General features: G+C 41.9%; 1 protein-coding gene and 2 long non-coding RNA genes across 4 annotated transcripts in view; 1 reads left to right on the top strand and 2 right to left on the bottom strand.

Annotated features, from left to right (window-relative positions):
* Nucleotides 1–584: 584 nt before the first annotated feature.
* Nucleotides 585–3,743, top strand: LOC135972829 (uncharacterized). The gene is made up of 2 exons (XR_010589382.1): nt 585–2,155; nt 2,899–3,743. It is a non-coding gene; the product is annotated as an uncharacterized LOC135972829 (long non-coding RNA).
* On the bottom strand, nt 2,741–6,543 carry LOC135972827 (uncharacterized). Its single transcript, XR_010589380.1, has 2 exons — nt 3,648–6,543; nt 2,741–3,023 (listed from the first exon to the last, which is right to left on the bottom strand). It is a non-coding gene; the product is annotated as an uncharacterized LOC135972827 (long non-coding RNA).
* A 5,931-nt stretch (nt 6,544–12,474) lies between these two features.
* Nucleotides 12,475–22,180, bottom strand: part of PRKAR2A (protein kinase cAMP-dependent type II regulatory subunit alpha) — a 120,591-nt gene continuing 110,885 nt past the window's right edge. The window contains exons 8-11 of one of the 2 annotated variants that reach the window (XM_005295958.5): nt 20,302–20,376; nt 18,326–18,391; nt 16,994–17,132; nt 12,475–16,276 (exon numbers count right to left, since the gene is read on the bottom strand). In XM_005295958.5, the coding sequence (XP_005296015.1) occupies nt 16,143–16,276; nt 16,994–17,132; nt 18,326–18,391; nt 20,302–20,376 (414 nt within the window). In that variant the 3' untranslated portion in view covers nt 12,475–16,142. The remainder of the gene's footprint in view (nt 16,277–16,993; nt 17,133–18,325; nt 18,392–20,301; nt 20,377–22,180) is intronic. The other variant, XM_042844204.2, reaches the window with a different exon arrangement.

Here is a 22,180-nt window from a genome sequence, read left to right as displayed (position 1 = left end):
TGAACGGGGGGCGGGGCAGGGAAAGCGCTGGGCCTCTGGCGGGGAAGGGACTTTCCTCTCCTTGGCCTGCTGCTGCCAGTGCCCCCCCCCCCCCGGTCCTCCTGCACCTCTGGTCATACTACGCGCCCCCGCCTCGATCCTGCCTCAGCATCCACCTTCACGCTCCTCCGGGTCGCGTGGCCCTTTGACCGGCTGCTGAGGGTGCAATGCACTTGTGTGCAGCGCCCCAGCACAAGGATGATGCACAGAGGCCACGTACTAGTGCTCTGCACCAGGGTAAATGGGCCCTGAAGGCCTAAAGCACTTTCTGGGTAGAGAGCAGCTCAGACCATGAGCACTCTGGCTCTTACAGAGAGACTAGAACATGGAGAAGCAGAACTGAGTTGTTTAAATGGTTATCGGTTGGTGATTTAAAAACAGATATTCAGACTGGCCTCAGTGGGGACTAGGTCCCCATAACATTTCCAATTTAAAGTGCATCCCTGAGGCAGGTGCACAAAGAAAGTATCTCAGCATTTTCACAGAGTGCAACTAGTGTATTTTTTCACCTTAAAGTAGAAACAAGTGAAAAGATATTCTAAAAAAAATTCACCCTTGGGGCTGCGACATGTGGAAAATGCCAGACTCAAAGGAGAATTCACTAGAATGCTGTGAACTCTTAAGAATCGGATTTTTTATCCTGATGAAAGTCACAACAACCTTAACTACAATGCGCTCTACCCAGCAAATGCTGTATCTAACACCACTTCGTTTTATATGTTATAATGAGCTTCCCTCCCTGCCCAGGTTCCCCAGGGAAAGGCCTGTGCATTGCATGGGTATGGACACTATTCGTAATTAATATTCCATGCACAGACTTGCCATGTTCATTAACATGATACAGGATCTAGGCTGCATTTTTTGGAGCTGCTGCTTCTTTTTATAAATTTCCCATAACTGGGTTGTTAAAAAAAAGGCAAAAGCTACTGATACTGCCTAGAAGCTGCTCCATGGCCTCTACCTGCCATCTAATCTACTACATGACAAACTGCCTAGGGAGCCTATCCTGTCAGCTTGTCCCAGGACTTTGCTGCTATCACTCCTCCATTGCAACCCTCTCTAGAACAAGTGCTGCTGTTGCTATCAGGATCTGTGCTCTAAGCCACTCACATGCCTGTCACACCTGAGGGATCCTTTAAAACTAGCTCCCTCAGAGACAGGTTTCACTGCATCCATTGCAGGTGCTCTTTTAAACTGATGTGGGAGGTGGCCTCTACGCATGGCTTTCCTGGAATTGAGTTGGTGGTGGTGGGTTTTGTTTTGTTTTGTCTTCTGAACCGCAGCTCGTGCTTTGGTTCATCTTTCCAACCTCACTCACATGGGTAGATGAACACACACCGGCCTTAATCTTTAGTCTAGCACTAGTCATCAAGAATACAGAAACTGTTCTTTAGTTCACCTCCCACACTGTTGTCTTTTATATACACTTCATGAGGGTGATCATCACCAGTGACAAATTTAACACAGTCATTGAGCTGTCAGTCAAAAAATTTCTAGAGCTAAAGTTTTTGGCTATTCCATCTGTAAACACCAGATGGCAATGCGGAATTCAAGGTGGGTTTGCGCAGTGAAAGGGAGACCCCCTCAGATTGCTCAATGTATCTAGGCTTTTTATCAGTAAATGTCTATGGATGTCGATTTCACCGTACACACACAAACTGATGAAAAAATACTTACATTGATAATAATCAGAATTGACAACTAGGTAAAGTAGGAAAAATGCTGCTTGATTAGAGTCGCAATCCAGTGATTTCGTCTTTTGAATTAGGCTTGTGACAAATGGGGCTTGTAGCAAATGAACAGTAAGAACAGGTGTGATTTGTTGATAGAGGATATTCACTTTGTCTAGGTGGACAGGTAATGCTGACAATTTGTGTTTTGATGGTTTATTAAGCTTTAACTTTTTGAATCCCAGCGTCTACTGAACTGATCCTATGCAGACTCATTGAGGAACCACCAGTCCTCAGTAGTCTCTGAAACAACGGGAGTGCCTAGGGATCTTCTGAACCATTACTTCTGAACTTGTTTCTCAGATTTCCTAAAAAGCACCATGGAAGGCAAACTACATCCTGCTCCTCCAACATTGGCTCCAGTTTGGGCTTGTTGTTTTTGAGAGGTTTGCTATTAAGTCTTTGTCTTCGTAATATCTCCATTGGTGCTGCGAGGCAGACAAAGCAGGAGCACTGCTCTTGTCCTCTGTTCTCTCAGTGTCAGCTTCTGTGGTACTCGTTGGCTGGTTTTGGCTTGGAGTATCCGTGCTTGATCCTTTGTGAGAGCAAGAGTTCCAGGCGGGGTGGGAGGAGGGTGTTTGGTCCATGTGAAAAGCTTGTGTGCAGGTCTCAAGGGGGCCCTGAAAAGGGGGGGAAACAGCAGCAGGATGCCTGCAAAGTGACCCCTGGCCATGAGGGGGGCTATCGCATAAGCCAGCTACATCATGCAACACACAGGGATCAGAAGAACAGAGCTGTTTTTTTAAGAACTACAGTTGATGATAATCCCATTCCAACCAGGAGCCCTTACCTCCCATCTGTGCCAGAAGTGGCTATGTGTATCTGCTCTGTTTCTGATACAAGTGAATTGATATCTGTATTTGTAGATCCTGACGGGGCTTGATGATGTGTGAAACACACATAACAAATGCTACCTAATATGTAAGAGCAGAGTTTGTCTGGCAGAAAGAACTATACCAACAGGTCCTATAAAAAGTCACGGACTATAATAATACATGTAACTTGTACACAAATGGAAATACTCCATACACAGAACACGTGGATCTAGGACAATAGCATTAAATGGAACAAAGTTCATGTCTTTCATACTAATTTTTCTTCCTTTCTAAAAATATATATATGTTTTCAGGATGTACCAAAGAAGAGTTCTGGAACGTGCTTTGTAAGAACATGAACGAAGTCCCAACACAGGTCATCTGGGGAAATGAAGATCAGGTATTCTGGTGAATATAGGAACTGGTACTCTTTGTCGCTCTAGGAATGGAATATGAACGAGAACAATTATTTAGGTTGCTTTGCATTTTATTTCCCAGAATCGTCACTCTCATGAGGTGGCGCTGAAGCAGGTAGAAATAGAGTGATTCAAAAAGAAAAAAGCTGATACTAGCTGAGGTTTTGAGTTTAAGTAAAGCTGAGGCTTGAAAGATGCCAGACTGGCAGCAAAGGAGTCCCAGTGACCTCGTGACTGAAACAGGACTGCTGGAGGCAGCGCTAGCTTTACCGTGCTGCCCCAGGCGCGCTGCCTGGAGCTTCACTTGGAGGGGCAGAGCAGTCTGAACTCTCTCAAGTCATGTCTCCTGCTGCAAATGCCAAGATTATCAATTATGAATGTGTTCTGCGTGCTAGGAACTAGATCAGACTCATTTCCCATAGATCAGCCATCCTGGATACCGAGGACCACAGTGAAAGAATGCAATGTGACTAGAGCAGAAAGGTTTCAGAGTAGCAGCCGTGTTAGTCTGTATCCGCAAAAAGAACACTTCTTCAGATGGGCTGTAGTCCACGAAAGCTTATGCTCTAATAAATTTGTTAATCTCTAAGGTGCCACAAGTACTCCTGTTCTTTTAGAGCAGAAAGGTTGCTGGTCTTGTCACTAACCTGATACAATTCCATCCGTGGCCAGGATGGCTATGTTGAACTGGCGGATGTCTCTCTAAGCCTGAATAGCACAGCATTGATCCCTATGGATAGAAACTCCTATCTGAAAAACAGAGAGCGGTTCAGTAAAGTAGCTTAAGAGTGGGGAAATGTTGGTCCTGCCCTTACTAGGAGCAGAACTCTGCTAGCTACAATCCCATTTAAACACAAGGGGTGTTAAAATAGTAGGGTTCTTGCATTATTACCCTGATCTGAGTGTTCAAAGTGTTCTAAAACTGTGTTATAGCCTGCCTAAGAGGATAGGTATCAGAAGGGGGAAAATAGGGTCTGGTTTTCAGAAGTGCTGAACATCTCCAACTCCAGTTTAAATTTATGCTTAGCACTTCTGAAAATCAGGCCTAAAAGAACCCAGCCTGCAGAGGGAAAAAACACCATTTTTAAGGGGAGAAAATCTTGTTTAGGGTCAGCACACAGTGTTAGAGCACTGCTAGTATCAGCCATTCTGATCAGGGTTGCAGCTCGCATTGTTCTGAACACTGGGTGGATAAGGACTAAATGTTCTCATTACTTAACTATTATGAACTTCGTTTGGGTAGATAAAGGAAATAAATGAGGCGCTAGCTGAAGAATCTGATGTGGGGAACAAATGCTTGTCATAGTATCCTACTCTCGTACCCAAATGCATATAAAATAAATGCAGAGATTGTTTGCCCAAAAAGGGTCACAGTCACAGAGTCACAAATAACTTTGTACCCTGAGACAGAGACTTCCTATAGTACTTAGCCCTGTTTCTGTCATGCAAGTGCTGGCTGTTTCTGGAGTGGCTGTTTTAACAAACTCCATTCCTGTCACATCTACATTCCAGACAAAAGTGCATCTTGGAGTGTGTGGATCTGGTGCATAATACACAGGCCATTAAGGAACTAGCATGAACTTCAGGAGAGTTGCAAGAAGTACAGTCTGATTCTGCTCTGACAAGAACCATGTAAATGGCATGCAGTGCTCTGTGTGTCTCCAAAATTCTGAACAGCTGTGCTCAAGTTACAGACAGAGATATTTAGTTCTTGGAGATTCAATCTGGTATCTGAGAACCCAGCAGCTCTGTGCTTCTCATACATCACCTGTAATAAAGGTCCCAAATTAGGCCCTGTACAAACCCACATCATGTCTTTATGTGATGCCATCTGAATCACCTGTGCTAACTCAGAGCTTTCAGTGGAGTTCACAGGTAGGGCTGACTAAATATTAGTAAACTCTTCTGCTGAAGATACACCAGCAGAATACAGATTGCTCCCTCATGTTTGGCTATGCAGGGCTGACCCAGAGTTAAAAAAAAAAAAAAAAAAAAAAAGGGGGCAGCAAAATGTTAGTTTAGTTCTTAAAGTCAGCGGCTTTGTCTGAATAAAGTACCTGGAGCAAATCCGCTGAGCAAACATGGAACCTTCTTGCAGCCACTGCTCAGACTAGGACCACACATTAATTTACAAAATTCTGCTGCTCTGAAAAGCTTGTGGGAGTTCTTCTACAGAATGTGACAGTGCCAGAGTTTATGCAGCTCATGTTATCTCATCCTCTGTAACAAAATTTTATCAACATTTGTAAGTGTATAGCAGACCCAGGCAGATTTAAGATTCTCTTAATTTTTATAACCATCTAGGCAATGTGATAGACCCGAAGGAATAAAAATACCTAGAGTCTCAATCTAGAAAAGTTAAGAATATGTAAGAAATGTGGTAAGAGGAAAACCTTCCTGGATTGAGACTTTAGGAATTTTTATTCCTTTGGGTTTATCACATTGCCTTGATGGTTATAAAAATTGTTGAGAATCTTAAATGTCTGGAACATCAGAAAAGTACTGTTTATATCATTATGTCATATGGAGAGAACTATGCATGAAAGTAAGACTTGCAAGATAATACTAACTCCGTATGTGTGGTGAATGAAATGGATGTAAAGAAACTGTGTACTGCATCTTTAAATTTGTTGAGAACCATTTTGTTCTCAGTGGCTTCTGCTGGTTCAGTGGACACACAGATACAGACACACACACAATAGAGCCTTGATTCTCTAACTTTTCTTGTTTGTATTAATCTAACAAAAGTCCTTTAGCCAAGGTCATGGTTGCTCTGTGTGTATGGAAGAACCTAACAGCATACTGGCAGTGGTGGTAGGGGGCGGGGTGTTTCACCACTGAATCCCTCTGCTGTTTACATCTCTGCCTTCAGTCTAAAGCAGTGGTTGCCAAAGCGTGGAGTATGTAGTGGTTGTCTGGGGAGAGCTGGTTGGTCACACGGGGCTAGAGTCTCCTCATTCCCAGCTACATTAAAAAAAAACAGCTAAAAAGACATGCATGCTTTCCTGAAATTACTTTTCCATCAACGCTGTTGCTGTCGTCCCCACTAAACTTTTGCGTATAACACCTCTGAACAGACAACAGCTAGAGACCCAAATGTGCCCTCTCTCTCAGTGGAGCAGACAGTGCTGGTGATAGTCTGAGGATATCCAGATTGGCATGGAAACTGGAAAGACAAGGGGCCCCACTGCTGGCCAGCACCACCGCTCTTGCCAACTGTAGGTAAAGTTTTTAAAGACTTAGAGGGCTGTTTAAAACACAGTTCTATTCTGATGCAACCACCATCACTACTAAAATGTCAGAATACCAAGGAGCAATCAGCTCTTGGATTAAGAGCAGTCTTCATGCTCAAGCCAGACAAGACTGAACAGATGCTGGTTGGAAAGGAGAAACCCTTTAACAAAATGACTGGGACGATGTCTCCACCTTCCATTGAAGGCGCACAGGCCCTATTCACCAGAGGGGGATGAAGCTTTGGGGTCCTGTCTGACTCCTCACTGATGTGTGGATGGCCAGAAAGCATCAACATCTTAAAATGCCTCCTTTTACCCGCAGCTCATTAGGCAACTTCCTCCCTCCCTCCCTGATGAGGACTGGCTCCCGTGATCCGTGCCTTTCTTTTCAAGTCCCTCCATTATCTCCCAGATAACTCTTGATGCCAGTTTAAGACCTTCATCCTAATTTTCAAGCAATTAATGGATCAAGCTCCAACTACATCAAAGACCAGACTTTGATTTATGAACCTCCATGACAGCTGCGTTCCACTGGGACAGAGGCCTGCCTGCTGACTGTACTGCTTAAACTAAGATGTTGCTACTTTTTGCCTCCTGTTTTTGCAGAGCCAATGTAACTACGGAGACGAGCTTGGATTCCAAGTCTGGCTCCACATCAGCACTAGAATTGTTAAGGATACTTACGGCTGGTTATATTTTAGTTGTAATCTGAACAGACTGGATATGGTGCCTCTGAGATGATAAACACCGAACCCTGCAATCCCTTTCTTATGGTCACTTAAGGTTATTTTGAAGGCATAGGGCTGTATTCTAAATACACCTCCAAATAGCCATGGTCAAAGAGGATCAGACAGCCCAAGCTTTTTTGCCCTGATCCTGGCTCCATTGAGACCTAAGGAGGCTATTACACCAGTCCTGCAAGTGGAGCCACAGAGGAGTGTTCTGAGATATGGGTTTAAGAACTGGCGCACAGACCGTTTGGAGCATTTCAATGCATGTGTACCCTGAACCAGATCCACATAATTCCTCCCCCAACAACCACAGCCATTCCCATCCTGCTCGTCACAGGAATAACATGGGGATGAGGGCTCTAGCTAGCTAGAACCCAGGCTCCCAATAATTTACAGTATTAAAATGCATCCTTTTTCTGGAAAACCTGAAGATTTCTCAGAACCTGGCCCATAATTCTCACTAATTTCTGTGATTGCTATTCCCTTGGGCTGCTGGATATTAATGCCAGGTCATTCTGTTGGCCTTTATTAAACTAAATTAATTCTGCTAAAACTGTATTTAAAATGTGAATTACCTTGGCAAGTGGGCAGAAAAATATGCTTTCGATGATATAATTGTTGCCCAGTAGAACACTCTTATGTTCCATGAGCTGTCATCCCTGCATATACAACTGAAACAGAAGTCTGTTACACAGTTTTTGGACTAAGTACTGTTCTTATTCACCCCTGCCAGTGCAGCCCAAGAGAGCAGAATGCAGCTCTTCATGCAGGCACATGTTTGAACATAAGAAAATATCTAATGCGGGAAGGACACAACAAACGTCATTGATTCCATACTTGGCAGTGAAGAACAGGGGCTGCTGGCCTCACAGCTTGACCTACTTGGAGTTTCTCCAGAGAACAGAGTGCATCCTTCCTACGACTAAACAGATTGTCTTAATTTCCCTGGGGCAAAGATACATATTATATGATGATGCAAATCCCTGAATTCACTAGTGTTACAAGATTTGATTAATGAGGATTCTCACTGCAATACAAATGGTAACCTAGTTTAGGAGTAGCATTAAATCCCATGGGAAAACTTGAGCACTTTGGAATGATCAAAGCATATAATATGAAATTTTTCTCATTGTCATTTACTTGGATGCTTGAAGTTGACAACAGTTGGTTTCTTTGACATTAACATAAAGCTTTAAAATGATAGGATAACAAAACAAAAACTGAATCTGAACCCCATGACAAGTGGGAGCTGCAGCAAACATAGGTATGAATTGTAACCAATGACAAGTGTGTGGTTCACCCCAGGCAAGAAGGGTAACCATTTTGAATGTGTTCTTTTTGTTGGACACTACTCTCCCACTCCCTTGGTTAGAAATGATAATTCCCAAGGACTAAATACTCCATTCTTCAATCCCACCTCCAACCTCCTAACTCCAGCAATAGCAGGAGAAGGAAATCCTTTGAGATGACAGAGAAAGCAGCTGAGCTGAGAGCTCTGGAATGAACTTTAGATTTGAACGTGAAATACTAAAGACAACCATGGATTGTGGAGCTTCAGCTAACGCAGGTGAATTGGAGCACACTGGAAAGTTGTAATCAGGACTAGAGGCTTTTTAAGAGTTTTTCTCCAGCCTTTGCAATAATAGATGCCCAGCCAGGGTCGAATTAACATGGTCATCCCACCAATTTCTGCTTGAAAAATAAAGTAAAACATTTGGAAGATGACGTAGAAATAGCAGCCTACTTTCAGTTACTGACCACACTGGCTCTGAAATGAGAGGCTGGCAGCTTGTTTTTACGTATCAGATTTTCTCTCAAATACAGATGTTTATTGTCAATTTAAGTGCTACCCTGCCTACAGACAATTCCCATGTCGAGGACACAGTACTGTAAAACTTGGTAACCAATGGCAGCTCTCTATAGTATATATGTTTTAATCCTGCCTTAGTGCCAGCAACAGTAACTGGACTGAGAATGCCCTGCTGTTAGTTTCAGAGATATACTGCACCAAAGCCAAGCCCATTTAAAAGAAAAAGAGCATCTCTGCCTGTGTTGCCCACAGTGTGTTTATCATGGAGCATTCAATATTTGTCTTTCTGAAGCTGAACAGCTTAACTTCAGGAAAAGCCATCTGTATTCAGCTATGTCTGAGGGGATTTATTCCAGAACCAGTGAGTATTTCTGGTCTTCAACAGCCTGAAACGAAATTGAAGATGAGACTGCAGAACCCTACACCTTCATTGCCCAGTGAATTTCTTGAGACTGCCTCAAACCATGTTACGTATCAAGTATTTGCATGGAGGTTTCCATGTTAAAAAGGGCACATTACATCATTCAAATGGCTGTCTCAACTTGGGAGGAAATGTAATTTTCATAACATGCAGATTTGGTCAAAACAGTTGATTTTAACCCCACAGATTTAAGGGACAGTAGTTCTGATAACCACTCATTTGTTTACAGTATCAGTATACTGTAGATGTTAACAATTCTGCAGCTGTGGCAGATGAGATTGTTTAGAAAACTAAATATTGGTTGTGCTTGACTGTAATCTCAATTTACAAGAAGTGCAAGGTGACTAACAGGATACATTTCCTACCTGGAGTAACCTTGGGCAGCATGAACTCATTTGGTGATGGGGTGGAGTTGGGACAACAACAGAACAGGGACATAATCAGAAAAGTGATAAACAGTTCTAGTCCCTCATGCTAAGGTAAAAAAACACCCTGTTCTACATTTTGTAGTGGATCCTTTCACACTTTGTAATGATAAAGCATAAACGTTTCTCTGTACAGGGCCATGCACCATTCACAAGGGATCTTCAGTACAAACTGCTCTCACCAAGGCACTGATCCACGCAAGGGAGCTAGAACTTTATCAGGAGGGGAAGGAAATGGGTCACTTTAGGCTAGGCCTGGTGTGCACACAATTGGGGGGTGGGGAGGGGGGGGGGAGGATTTTTCTACTGAGAACTTAATTGGTACAGTTGCAGCAGCATAGAGGTGCCTTATAGTGCAAAAGTGAATAGCCAGATTGCTGTAAGGCACCTTTATACCACTATCTACACTGGGGGAGTGGCACGGCTTTAACAACACTGGGATAAAACAACGAGGAGTCCTTGTGGCACCTTAGAGACTAACAGTCCAGTCCACACAACACTTCCTAGACCCTACAGTGCTAATAAGCGATGGTCACATAAACACCACCCTATACTAGAAACCTACTGACCACTATACTTACCTACATGCCTCCAGCTTTCATCCAGACCACATCACACAATCCATTGTCTACAGCCAGGCTCTAAGATACAACCGCACCACTCTGAACACTGGGATAGTTTCTGTGTAGACAAGGCCCGTGTGCATTACAGTTTCATTGTGGACACTGTAGGAGCTGTGCTTGGAAGGATCAGTGCCTGCTGAGGCCACTGTTGCTCCTCATGGCGTGCGTCTGTCTGTCGTTTTGCTAGGGATAACAACCTGAGCACAAAACTTCTTCAGTTGGTCTTATTTTTAAAACCTACTTTTTAAAAAACTCAATCCAACAATTCCCAAAGGATTCTCACTTTTTTTAATCACAACAACCTCCCCTACCCCTTTCCTGACTGTTGGTTTGATGGCCTTAAGCAGAAAGGTTACTGACCAGTAAGTAGGGGTTTTCACGGTTGTTTGCAGAGTTCCACACTCTTGGGCTGCCTGTTTCTTTGGCACACAAATTCAGCCTTCTGGATGGCTGTATCCATAGAGGCTGCACATGTACCCTTGTGGATCCAACTGCTTGGCCCAGGAGATGTGACTTACTGTCCTGTAGTGCCTTTCCACATGACCTGTGCGCCAGGATTCTGCTGTTGGGGAATTCCCTGCCTTGCTGTGGTCTCTCTGCTTTCATTCAAGAACAGTTATTTGTGTAGGCCTCTTCCTGCCAAAGAGAGCCTTCAAAAACACAAACCAAAAAGAACTGCTGCAGTGCTATCTTCCTTGAGTCTGCAGCCAGCCTGAAACAATGGCAGAGATCTGTCCCCATTCACCGCAGTGGGGTAATAGCTCAAATCTAACATCTTGCTGATATGCTGATCCTAGATGACAAGTGTCTGTGCACGTGATGCTTAGACATCAGTAAACTATGTTGCTCTGCTTGGTGCCAAGGTAGACCCAGCTCCATGCCGCTTGTTTTCTTGGGCTGGGAAGTTTCTCTCCCCTCTCGGTTCCAATGGAGAGGGATTCGAATGCCCAGAAGGTGTGGGGTTCTTCCAAACGCCTAGTGCTCCTGGCAAGCTTCGGATCCAATCTTTAGCTCACGTCTTGATTGGGGAGACAGAGTCTCTAGTGGATGCACTTCATACCTTTTAGTGACACGGATCTGAACAATTCCCAGCTTCCCAATGCTGACATGGGAAGCAAAGCCCAGAGACTTGACACATTTATGTCATCCAAAGCCCCTAGTGAATTTGCTAAGACACTTTCCATTTTGAAAGTTGATCAGTGTCCCATGGATACACCAGAATTCTTCTCCCATATCTATACATTTAAAGCTGTATATACATTTTAAGAGGGTTAAAATAAAACCACCTCAGCAAAAGCAAATATGCCATCATGCTGGGTGTTCAGATAGTAAACTCTCCAGGTCACACAGCACATCTTTTGTACTGGATGTTTACGTGTTTCCTTTAAAGGTTTTGTGTTAGTTTTGTTAAAGAAATAGACAGCCACAGCTCAGCACACACTATGCGTCAGCCACAAACGCAGGGCAGCTAACTTTAGAAGCTTATCTCACCTTAAAACTAGTTTTGTTCTCTTTCAGAATTTGTTTTAGGGCAATCTATGTTTTGCACAGTGCTCAACACACCAACAGTATTCAAATAATAAATCAGAATGCCAGTCGCACCATTTTACCATGTAGTGTGGCAACAATAGCAATAGGAACTGGTTTTATCCATAGCAATAATAGCCACATACAGGTGTAATCTAAATGCCTCAATAGGGTCCTCTCACCAAATGGTAAAATTCGGTGGTTGGGGAATTTTGTAACTGGTTTTATTGTGTCAGGGAGAGAATACCATCTTCAGCAGGCCACTGAGAGTACTAACTATAGTGCCTCCAGCCGTCCTCCAAGGAATTTAGCTTTCTCCTTTGTCAGTAGACATACCCAGCCACTTCATTACATAATGCTGTGGGGGGCTGTGTCAGCTGGAATAAGTTAACACACACACAGGATTGTACCAGGAAGGCTGGACACGACATGTCAGCATTTTATTAACCAAAAGTGAAGCTGAACCCCAGAATGTTTTTAAACCATAAGCTTATATGGCAGGTATTTTTTTCCCCCACTGTCAACATGATAGTGCAAGAATCAATCTCTCTGTAATCACTCATCCTTTGAGAATCAAATACTAGTTGTAAAATGAGTTAATAAAATATGGGTCTCCCAATGAATCAATCAATAAAAAACATTTAACTCAATGCAACAGACCAATTTGCAAAACTGACTTATGGAATTCTCCCAGGTGAAAGACCTTTAAAGCACTTGGAGCCTTGAGGTAGCATCTTTATGCAGAATTCTTTTTTTTTTTTTTTTCTGAGAGGAGGAAAATATTGGTAGAACATCTTTAGCTCCAGCCAGGCTAAGTGGATTTCAGTAATTCTCTTATGAAGCTAGTGGTTTTCTTTTGCATCTTTAAATACTGATACAACACTATAGCCTGTAAAGAGAGAAATTACAAGGAAGGCCTCTTGAAATAAAGCATATGGTTGAAGTGACTGAAAACCGAAGTAACTGTAATAACAACAAAAGGTAGCTGGAGTGAAAAAACCCAAAACATTTGTATTTTGGCAAGACTGGTTTACAAATACATGTCAAGAACCAGAGTCCCAACATCAGCTAACTGAAAACGAAAGAGAATGGAAAGTGACATTCAAAGGGGTTTTTCTTTTTTCCTCTGTGCAAAACTGCACTTTGTTTTTGTTTTTTTTTAAAAAGAGACAGCTTTTTTTTGTACATTGTGAAACCTGTGCTGTGACGTTAACCAGAAATACCATATGCCAGGACACTTGACCACTGAAAGCTCCTCTCACTGACTTCACAACAATCACAAGCAGAGAATCAGAAATAAGACAGATATTTCTCCAAATCTCAAGGTCACCATCCTCTTACCCACTTTGCTGCTGAGTTCTCTTATTAAACTAGAGCTCTCTCCACTACCAGTTGCTGAGAATCCACGGCAGATTTACTAAACACAGAGCCATGCCACCAGAGAAACTCACACATCCATTAGAGACATTAAAACAAAAGTGGCTGGAGAGTAAGACAGGGATGTGGTGATGCAGCTGAATCACTATTGGTCAATGTCTCTCAGTCAGTTCTCTCTAGCTACTTTCAAGCACTCTGACTTTGGCTAGCCAGCCAGAGTATGAATAAAGGACAATGGTGCTATTGAGTAACATTCAATAGGTCACCTCTCCCTATCTTCCTGTCCCCACTCCTCAGAAGACTACAAAGCAAATTGGTTAAAACAATCCAGACCAGCCAGGCAAATCCCAAATGATGGACTTTAAACTGATGGCCCCCTGAGGTTCATTCTCTCTGCTCAAAGTTCAATTGCACACTTGCATCATACCAGAGTGTCCCATCTGACATTGGGTGTCACACGGCTCTGTGTGATAATGCCACCGTGCTGCGTTCAAGGAGCACAGAGATGGGTAGAAGTTTGTAAATCTGTTCTCCCTCATCTGGAACCTCTAGCTTTCTGAGTCCATGGCCTCATGTTCCTTCCCTCTGCCTTCTAAATCCATTAAAATCCTTCCATTCAGAAGTTCCTTAAGGCCCTAACAAGGGTACCCAGTAGACTTTGCTTCCTTTGGGCCAGGCTTCAGTACCGTTTACAAGGTTTGCATATTCTGAGGCACCGAGACCTATAATGCAGAGAACTGAACATTGTAATGTAGCCAAACGTGCTGCACTCCAGTGGATACAAGGGAGGGGCATCTGAGGAAGTGTTCGTATGGGAAGGACCAAAGCTGGTTGAGGATATGTATTCAGAGAGATCCTCTTTGGTTCATGTGACAGCTTAAGCTGTATGGAAACTCAGATGGGTTTGGAGACCAGCTTGTGTCTGGATTGCCTGGACAATCCACAGCTGGCCTGGCTTGGGAGCCTGAGTCTACTTTTGAATCTAATCTCTCAGTTATCAGCGTGAGGACCTGCCAACTGTTTTTTGTTTTTTTTTTAAATTCTACAATTACAAAGAAAGCTTATGAGTGTTTTTAGTGTTAAACCTCAGAAGCATGAATGAAATTCCAGTTCCTGCTGTTTTTTTAGCCTTGCAGAACTGAACCTGTACAGTAAAGCAGGGGAAACGCACTGTGCTAAGAATGGAGGCAGTTACAAGAGCAACTAGATAAGAGTGTGGCACACCTTGTTCAGTGGTATTCATTACAAATCAGTCCATCATCTGAAAGCGTAATGCAATCTACTGTAACTAGACAGTACAGCCTCAACCTGATACGGATCCCACTTTACAGAACAGTGCAGGAGCTGGGAGGAGGAAGGAAAATATTATGGGCTAGAAGCCAACTCCGTGTTGTAGTTCTTCACCTTCCACTTGTTAAAAAGAGCAGATTTCTAACAAGCAGGACTTCAGAGTTGTAGTATTCTCTCCCCTTGTTCAGGTGGTCATAAAAAACTAAATAGTGGGTTCAGTTCCACCCAGAGTCTGCAATTAAAATTTCACCATCCCAGAAACATGTGCGTAAGTTTCACATAAATTTAGAAGACTGAAAATGGAAAGGGGACCACTAGACTTATTACCTACAAATTCAATGCCTTTTCTTTATATAAATATTTTATTTTATATCATAAAAAGGGTCCCCCTGAAGGTCTGAGTCTCATTTAGATAATACTCTGATAAAATCTCATCAGGATGTGCCTTAAGGTCAATAGATCTATAGAAATAGAAGTCTCCCTAATAAATGCTGCAGATTTGACAGATAAATATCTTTAACTGAATTGTTACCTAAATCAAAAGACCACTCCAAACACACCAACTGCCTAGTTAGCAAAGGCATTTGCTTCATGAAGTCAAATGTTGCTAATTTCTGAAAGATTTAACAAACAGACTTGGCATTTGGAAGTATCTAAGTGTCCAATCAAGTTAAAGAATATTACAAAATATTAGAATTGGGGGGAGCTGCTTAAGTACATAAATATTGTTCCTTTAAATTACCAAAAATTAACCTCCTTAAAAAGAGAGTTTTAAAACTGATCCAGACAACAGCAATGCCCTGTGAAATCTAGCAGTATAAAGGATATCTCTAAAAGCAGGAGAGGGTCATGTGCTGCAACATCTCAGCAGTAAAATCTGCCCACTTTAAGAAATGGAGATGGGGATGATACAGCTATGGCACCTTCAGGCCACTGGAGCTGTTGGACCACTATCAAACTCTCTGCATATGTTTGGTAGCATAAAGAACTAAAACAATTCTCTTTACTGCTCAGAAAATGTTCAGAAGTCAATCATTCTTCATTTTCTGCATTTCAGTATTGAGCAGTTATTTCTTGTGCCCCCAGGTTTGTTTATAGTTTTATTACAGAACTGCAGTACCTGAAGCTTTCAGCAGATGGCAGGAACACCTCAATACCAACTTATTCAATGGCTCTGATAATTTCAAGTCCCCTTGATATATTCGACGTCAAACCCAAATGCTACAATTAAATTTTTGACATTATGTAAAGGAAGTGTCAAAGGAAGATATTAAGAGACTGTAAAGAGAAGGCTGCTCCCTGGGGGGAGATAAGCAGCCTGTCATTACAGATCTGCTCTGAAGATTTACCACAACAATAAAATGAGAAAGAAAAAGAAGGTTCTGTATCTTTTACACTTTGGGTTTCGCATCAGGCACTTAAATGGTTGGAGAGACATGCCATTCTGAGCCAAACAAGTGAGAGAAGGGTTAGAATCATCTTTAAACTAAGCCTAATAATGAAATTTCAGCAGCAAAGTGGAGGCATGGAGTGAGCCTCTCCCCATCCATCTGTGCTGAGACTTATTTATTTATTTCTAAAATGCCCAAGAAGACAGCAGCAGTAACTGTTCTGTAGTGTCCATTTTTCCTTATGTGTTGTGTTGTGTTGCTGATAGGAGGCTTTTCTGTGTCTTGAACTGAGAAGGCACTAAGATACCCTGTGCCTAATTCCCTGGATCCAACAGGTCCATGCTTGAACCAAACATTGCCACCAGCTGCTCCTCATAATGTGTTATATTCCTCTTCATAATGTCCATGCAGGGGCCAAGCAGCCTCTCGAATGCTTGCACATCCATGACTACACAGAAACAAATAGAAGAGTGAAAACAAATAAAGAGCCGTCCTCCAAAATAAGGCAATAACCTAATCCCAATTACTTTCTAAAACTCACGTAACTTGAGTCCAGCCAATATGGTTTTAATGTTTCAGTGGAAGCCACACCCACTGAAGTCAAACTTCTAGTTTTACAAAGCTATCGTGCTGATCCAGGAGACTAAAAAATAAATGTCTGATCCTGGGATAAATCTGGAGGTCAAATGCAAAAATACACAGCTGCAATACAAGCAATACTGAAAAATCTCAAAGTCATGTGTAACAAACATCTTTAAAGGGAAGGAAATCAAGCTGAATGGAGGTTGTGCTTTTATGCTACCATGCTGCAGATACACACTCGACTATTTATGACTTCGCTTTTCTGGAATGGTGGAGGCCAGGCACATAAAGGAAGTAACACACTTAACCTCCACTGGCACTTCTGCCATCCCCAGTCAAAACAGAGATGGTACAAAGAAAGGCAAGATGAAGGCAACAATGGTTCCCAGACTGAAGTCCTGAAGGTCTCTTACAGGCCAAAACTCCTGGCCTTACCTGAAGAACAAGCAATCCAGATTGGATGCCAGTTAGGATCTACATGGCTATACAACTTAATGGAATAGCATAGACAACATGAAGCGATTGGGCATTGCTTGAAGGCACCTACTGCAGAGAGAGACCTAGCAGCACAAAGTACCCTTACCTAAACACTTGACATCCCCAACAGCATAGGCAGAGGCTGCTCTGGGTTTGTTGGTAACAAGTGCAAGCTCTCCAAAATACTGTCCTTTGTGACACCGGGCAATCTCCACTTCCTGGTTAGCATCCTTACTTGTCATAGTCTGTGCCAGAAACAGAACAATATGTGAAGTGAATATTTTAATTGCTACACAGTGCTATGCATACAGCTCTCCCTGAACAGAAGATCACAGCTGGCAGAGAAATGCTTCAGTAATGGCTCAGTATCCTGTGCACAGGGTCTCCAGAATATTCCCTACAAAGATTTTAAGTATAACATACACAAGGCTCTGCCTCATAAAGATTGCCTCAAACTGGGAGAACTATTCGTTTGAAAGCAAGTCTCCAGTTAAAAGAAGTCACAGGAAGGGCAAAGAGTTAAAAGATGCTGTACTTTGAGTATCTGTTGACTGTCACCTACTACAGTCCCCCCAGGGAAGACTGTATCCATGTTTGAAGTTTGGAAGGGAACATCATGGCAATTTGCACATGTGCGGATGGAAGCAAAGCATGTTTCTCAAACAGACATGCGTCATCTTCAGAATCGTTTTTTGAAATAGCTTGAAGCCACTTTAGGGAGATGTACAGCCTGCCTTGCCCAACTGGAAACAATAATTATCAAATCTTAACATAGTCTGTTGTACAGCACAGCACTTTTATTAAGAACGTAGATCAGGCCGAGAATCCATCTAGCCCACTCTCCTGTCTAACCCTATCCAGTACCACATGCTTCAGAGAAGGTGTAAGAAACCTCCATGAATCAGTTTTAAACTAATGTGTTTTCAATTTCAGTCAATGTCTCCTTGATCTCCTATTATAAGAGGTTATTTTTCTTTTTAGCCTCCCCTGCCCCCCTAGATGTATATTGAGCAGGGCTGTCTACAATGATGCCCGGGACTTTTTTTAAATTTAGAACACAGCAATAGCATGAAATGGTTCAAATTTTTTCCTTTCAGTGTTAACTACGCATGTTTTAACACTGAATGTAACCTGCTATCGTGCTGCCCATTCACTTTGTTAGGTCCCTCTGCAACTTTTCACTCTTCTGTAGTCTTTATTCACCTACATTAGTGTGTCATCTGCTGGTTTTGCCAACTCACTGTTCACTCCTTTTCCCAGCACATTGATAAATATATTAACCACCACTGACTCTATTATGGAACCATGCTACACCTCCTCTCCATTAACGTTTGGCTATAGTGAAAATTGACCATTTATCTCTTTTTGTTTCCTGTCACTTAGTTTCTAAACCGCAATAGCTCTTGACTTCTCACCCCATAACTGTATTTGAACTCACCTTGCTTTTAATCAAGATTTTTACTTCACCAGACTCTACAATGTAAAAGCTGTCTGCTTTATCACCCTATAAAGAGAAAAGGTAAGAATAAATTAGCCATCCTATTTTAAGATGCAGAAATTATCTTCCAATGTTCACACTATACAGGGCTTAGTGTTAAATTGTGCACAAGTTGAAAATTTGCTGCAGTGAGTAATACAGGAAGTGGCCTAAATTGGGCTAAAGGAGTAGCTGAAAATGGGGACGAGGAGTCTGAGGAGAGTTCACCTGCTGACATCCAAAAGGCTAACAATGCCAGTATCAACAAGGAAGGCTGGTGAAATACAAGGGAAAAAATTGACAGGAAGTTGACCGGGTACAAAAACAAAGCAACGAAGTGATAACTAGAGGAGTCAAAAGAAATAAGAAAGGGTTCTAGAAGTACGTTCAGTAAAAGAGAAAGGTAAGGAATACACAGAATCTCTGTAACATCAAACAGGAGAGCAAGTATGAGAAAATATCCAAAGAATCAACACTGCAATGAGCTGCTTCTGCTCAACTTGTAGTCAAACCCTTGTGCAGGAAGCAGGCCAACAGCAAAAGGGCAAACAAAGACGGGGAAAAATCTGGCAAAACTACTGCAGATCCTGATGAAACGCATCATATAGTTTTTAACAAAACTAACCAAGGAAGGCCTGGAACCTCTGAAAACAAGTTTCAGTGAGTCATTGGAGAGACACTAGCATTCTGGAAAATACCATACATGGTAGCAACTATTCCTTTAAGACCAATAGGAGGAAAGAACCAGAAAATTACCAGCTAATTAACCCGACACATTCTGGGCAAAACAGCTGAGACTAATAAGAGTCTAATACATCAACTTCTGTGGGAAAGGTGTCTAAAAACTCATAAAAGATATTGTATTGCTAAAACTAAGCTATGCCAACAAATCAAATGGCATTCTATAGGATTAATGGTATATCTGACAATGAGTGGATGGAGTATATTGGGATGTCAATAAGGCATTCAGTATAGAGCCAAAAATATAATATTAAAGAAACAAAGTTACTTAATCAAGGGGAAAAAAGATACAAATTGGTGGACAGCTACCTGAAGAGCAACCAAGTCCAAGAAAGATATTATAGGGTGGCTTCAGGTAATCAACTAAATATGACCTTGAAGTGCAAAATGGCTGGGGAAAAATGGGTGTGTAGCAACAAATGCACCAGAACGACCACCCTTGGAAATACTGTGTGTTCACCTTAGGACTAACAGGGTGACCCCCATTACCTGTCTAGCTTTACTGTGATCCCATATATACGCAAGTACAGAGACAAGTGTTTTGTAGACAGGACAGAAGCTTCGCCTACCAAGAACAGTGACCAGCACTTCCCATAATAAGACTGAATTTTCAGTTGTTTATAACTTTGCAAAAGTAACCATTTGGGCTGAAATTTTCCATGCCAGCCCTCTGCTGCAGGAGGGTTTTTTGGGAAAATTCCAGCCAAAATGGTTCAGCTGTATCCAAGAATTAGCCTAGGAAAAAATATGTTTTGCCCATGTTAAAAAATTCAGGCAATCTTTTCTTTGAGAAGCTCTAGGACTTCAGTGCTTTGGAGCAGGAAGTTGTAATTTGTTAGGGGACTGCCCCCTGTGTGTCAAGGATGTGCCTTTTGCCTTCCCCATGAATATCTGCACACTTTTTTTCTTAATAACCCAAATAAGAGTAATTCATTTTATTGTACTTCCTGTATAACTTTTGAAAAAAGGCTTTTAAAAATATTCACAAGCAAGAAGTAAATAAGAAGAAAAATGGATAATGGAACAAAAACCTAGAGGGACTAGATACCAACCCATCCCTGAAAATAATAAAAAAAAACCTTAAATGAGATGTTAGTAGGAATAATGGTGTGAACAAGGTCAAACTGGACAACCAAACCGATATCTATGATTCTATGTAATATAAAAAAAGAGGGGGGAATTCAAAGTCCAAATACCTGAGAAATGATTCGCTCCCCATCTCGATACACCTTCTCCCCTATTACATCAACTATCTTCATTCGCTCTGAAACCTGGAACAGAGTGAAAATTTCCATTCAGCCTACAACTGCCCCGGAGGTTCATAACTCTCTCCATTTGCTATAAAATAACAGGCAAGTATAGTTAAATAAATTTAAGATGTGCCTTTGGGTACTGAAAAACATGCATGCTACAGTGAAAGTTTTTGCTACATTCCATCACAGTTTTCAAGAACAGAATACAATATAGGTAAAGTAAATTCCAATGTCCAATCTAAGCTTCTTTCAATCCTTGTTTTAATTTCCTATTCTTAAGGAGATTTTTAAGTTTGCATAAAATTGGTTCAGAAGTCTAACTATTGAAAAAATTTTACTAACTAATTTCCCTATGTTTCCATTGAAATGAGTTCACACACACAGTCGGAGCCGCAATCGGCCGGACCTGCGGACGCGGCAGGTAAACAAACCAGCCCGGCCCGCCAGGGGCTTTCCCTACACAAGCGGTGTCCCAAGTTTGGGAAACACTGCTATAGGGAAACATCTCCTCTGGTTAATATCTAGCCAGCACATCTAGTTGCAGTTCAAAGTGTTGCCATATGATGGATCTGAGTTGGTAATTAACTCCCAGGACATCAGCTATGTCACCTTCTAGCTAAGTGATCAGAAGAAATCCCATGGTTCTAGATTCTCTGACATCTCAGTCTCTGAACCTTGAAATGTCTTCATGATGGTGCAGGTCTTGTCTATTAACTGAGGTTTTGCCTCAGGAAGATTCTAGTGGGATCTATGAAGAAGTGTTCTTGGGATGAAAATCTAAGCAATATGTAATTTTAATTGCTGTAAGGGTGCCCAGAAACGAGGTGATGGCCCTTTTTTACAAATGTAAATACTACATCCCAGACACAACCCTCACATTTAGGATAGATCAACTTGACATTGGATATTTTCTAGGGGAAAAACGGTGGGAGGGTTAACCAGTGCAGAAAGAAGTTTATGACCTGTAAAAACTGCAAATTGTATCTTCACAGTCAAACTAACTATGGATCCGATCATTCTGGTGGGGTAGAAGCAGAAGGTATGGGAAGGATGATAGAGAGTTGATGGCACTCCTGAGCAATTAGGACCTGAAACCATGTGAAGCTTTTCCTATTATTGTGTACTACATCAAGCAGACTGCTTGCTATGCTCTTTGAGATCAGCATGCCACACAATTTACACTGAGCATCTGGGAGTTATTGCTTTTTCTGGTGTCATAGATAGAGAACCAAATTCAGCAGTGGAGTAAATGGAGATTGACTCTATTGACTTTAGTGGCGTTTACTCATTTATTCCAGAGCTGAATTTGACCCTATGTACTTATGACTAAGTTGCAAGGGGAAAAAGTCAAATGTGTTAACTTGGCTGCAGTTTAAAGGCCTGTTGTTTTAATGATGGTAAATTAGAAATTAAACATTAGAAAACAGTTGTATGAAATACGTATGCCTGAGTCTACATGTACAGGGAAGAGACAATAGTTTAAAGAGATTAATCTTACATTAAAGCTCACATTTCTTCTTGTCCACTTAGCCTCTCAAGAGAGAATTGATGGGTCAAGAGTGGCGGCAAAAACAGTTCAGAAAGTTATAATTCTACACCGAGGATGATACATCAGTAATGGATTTAAATCTTACTCAACTAATCTTGAGCATGCGTACCTCAAATATAATGAAATGAGTTATTTTACATACAATATAAACACAGTTCACCATGCAATAAGCCACCAAAAATGCTAATGAGATTTTTTCTATTTCCCTAAATATTTATGCGACACTTTAGTGCTCAGGAAGGTCACAGTGATGGAGCTGGTTTAACCCAGGTA

Source organism: Chrysemys picta, chromosome 7, assembly GCF_011386835.1.
Source record: "Chrysemys picta bellii isolate R12L10 chromosome 7, ASM1138683v2, whole genome shotgun sequence".
Classification (NCBI taxonomy): domain Eukaryota; kingdom Metazoa; phylum Chordata; order Testudines; family Emydidae; genus Chrysemys; species Chrysemys picta.
This window is presented reverse-complemented; position numbering and strand designations above follow the sequence as displayed.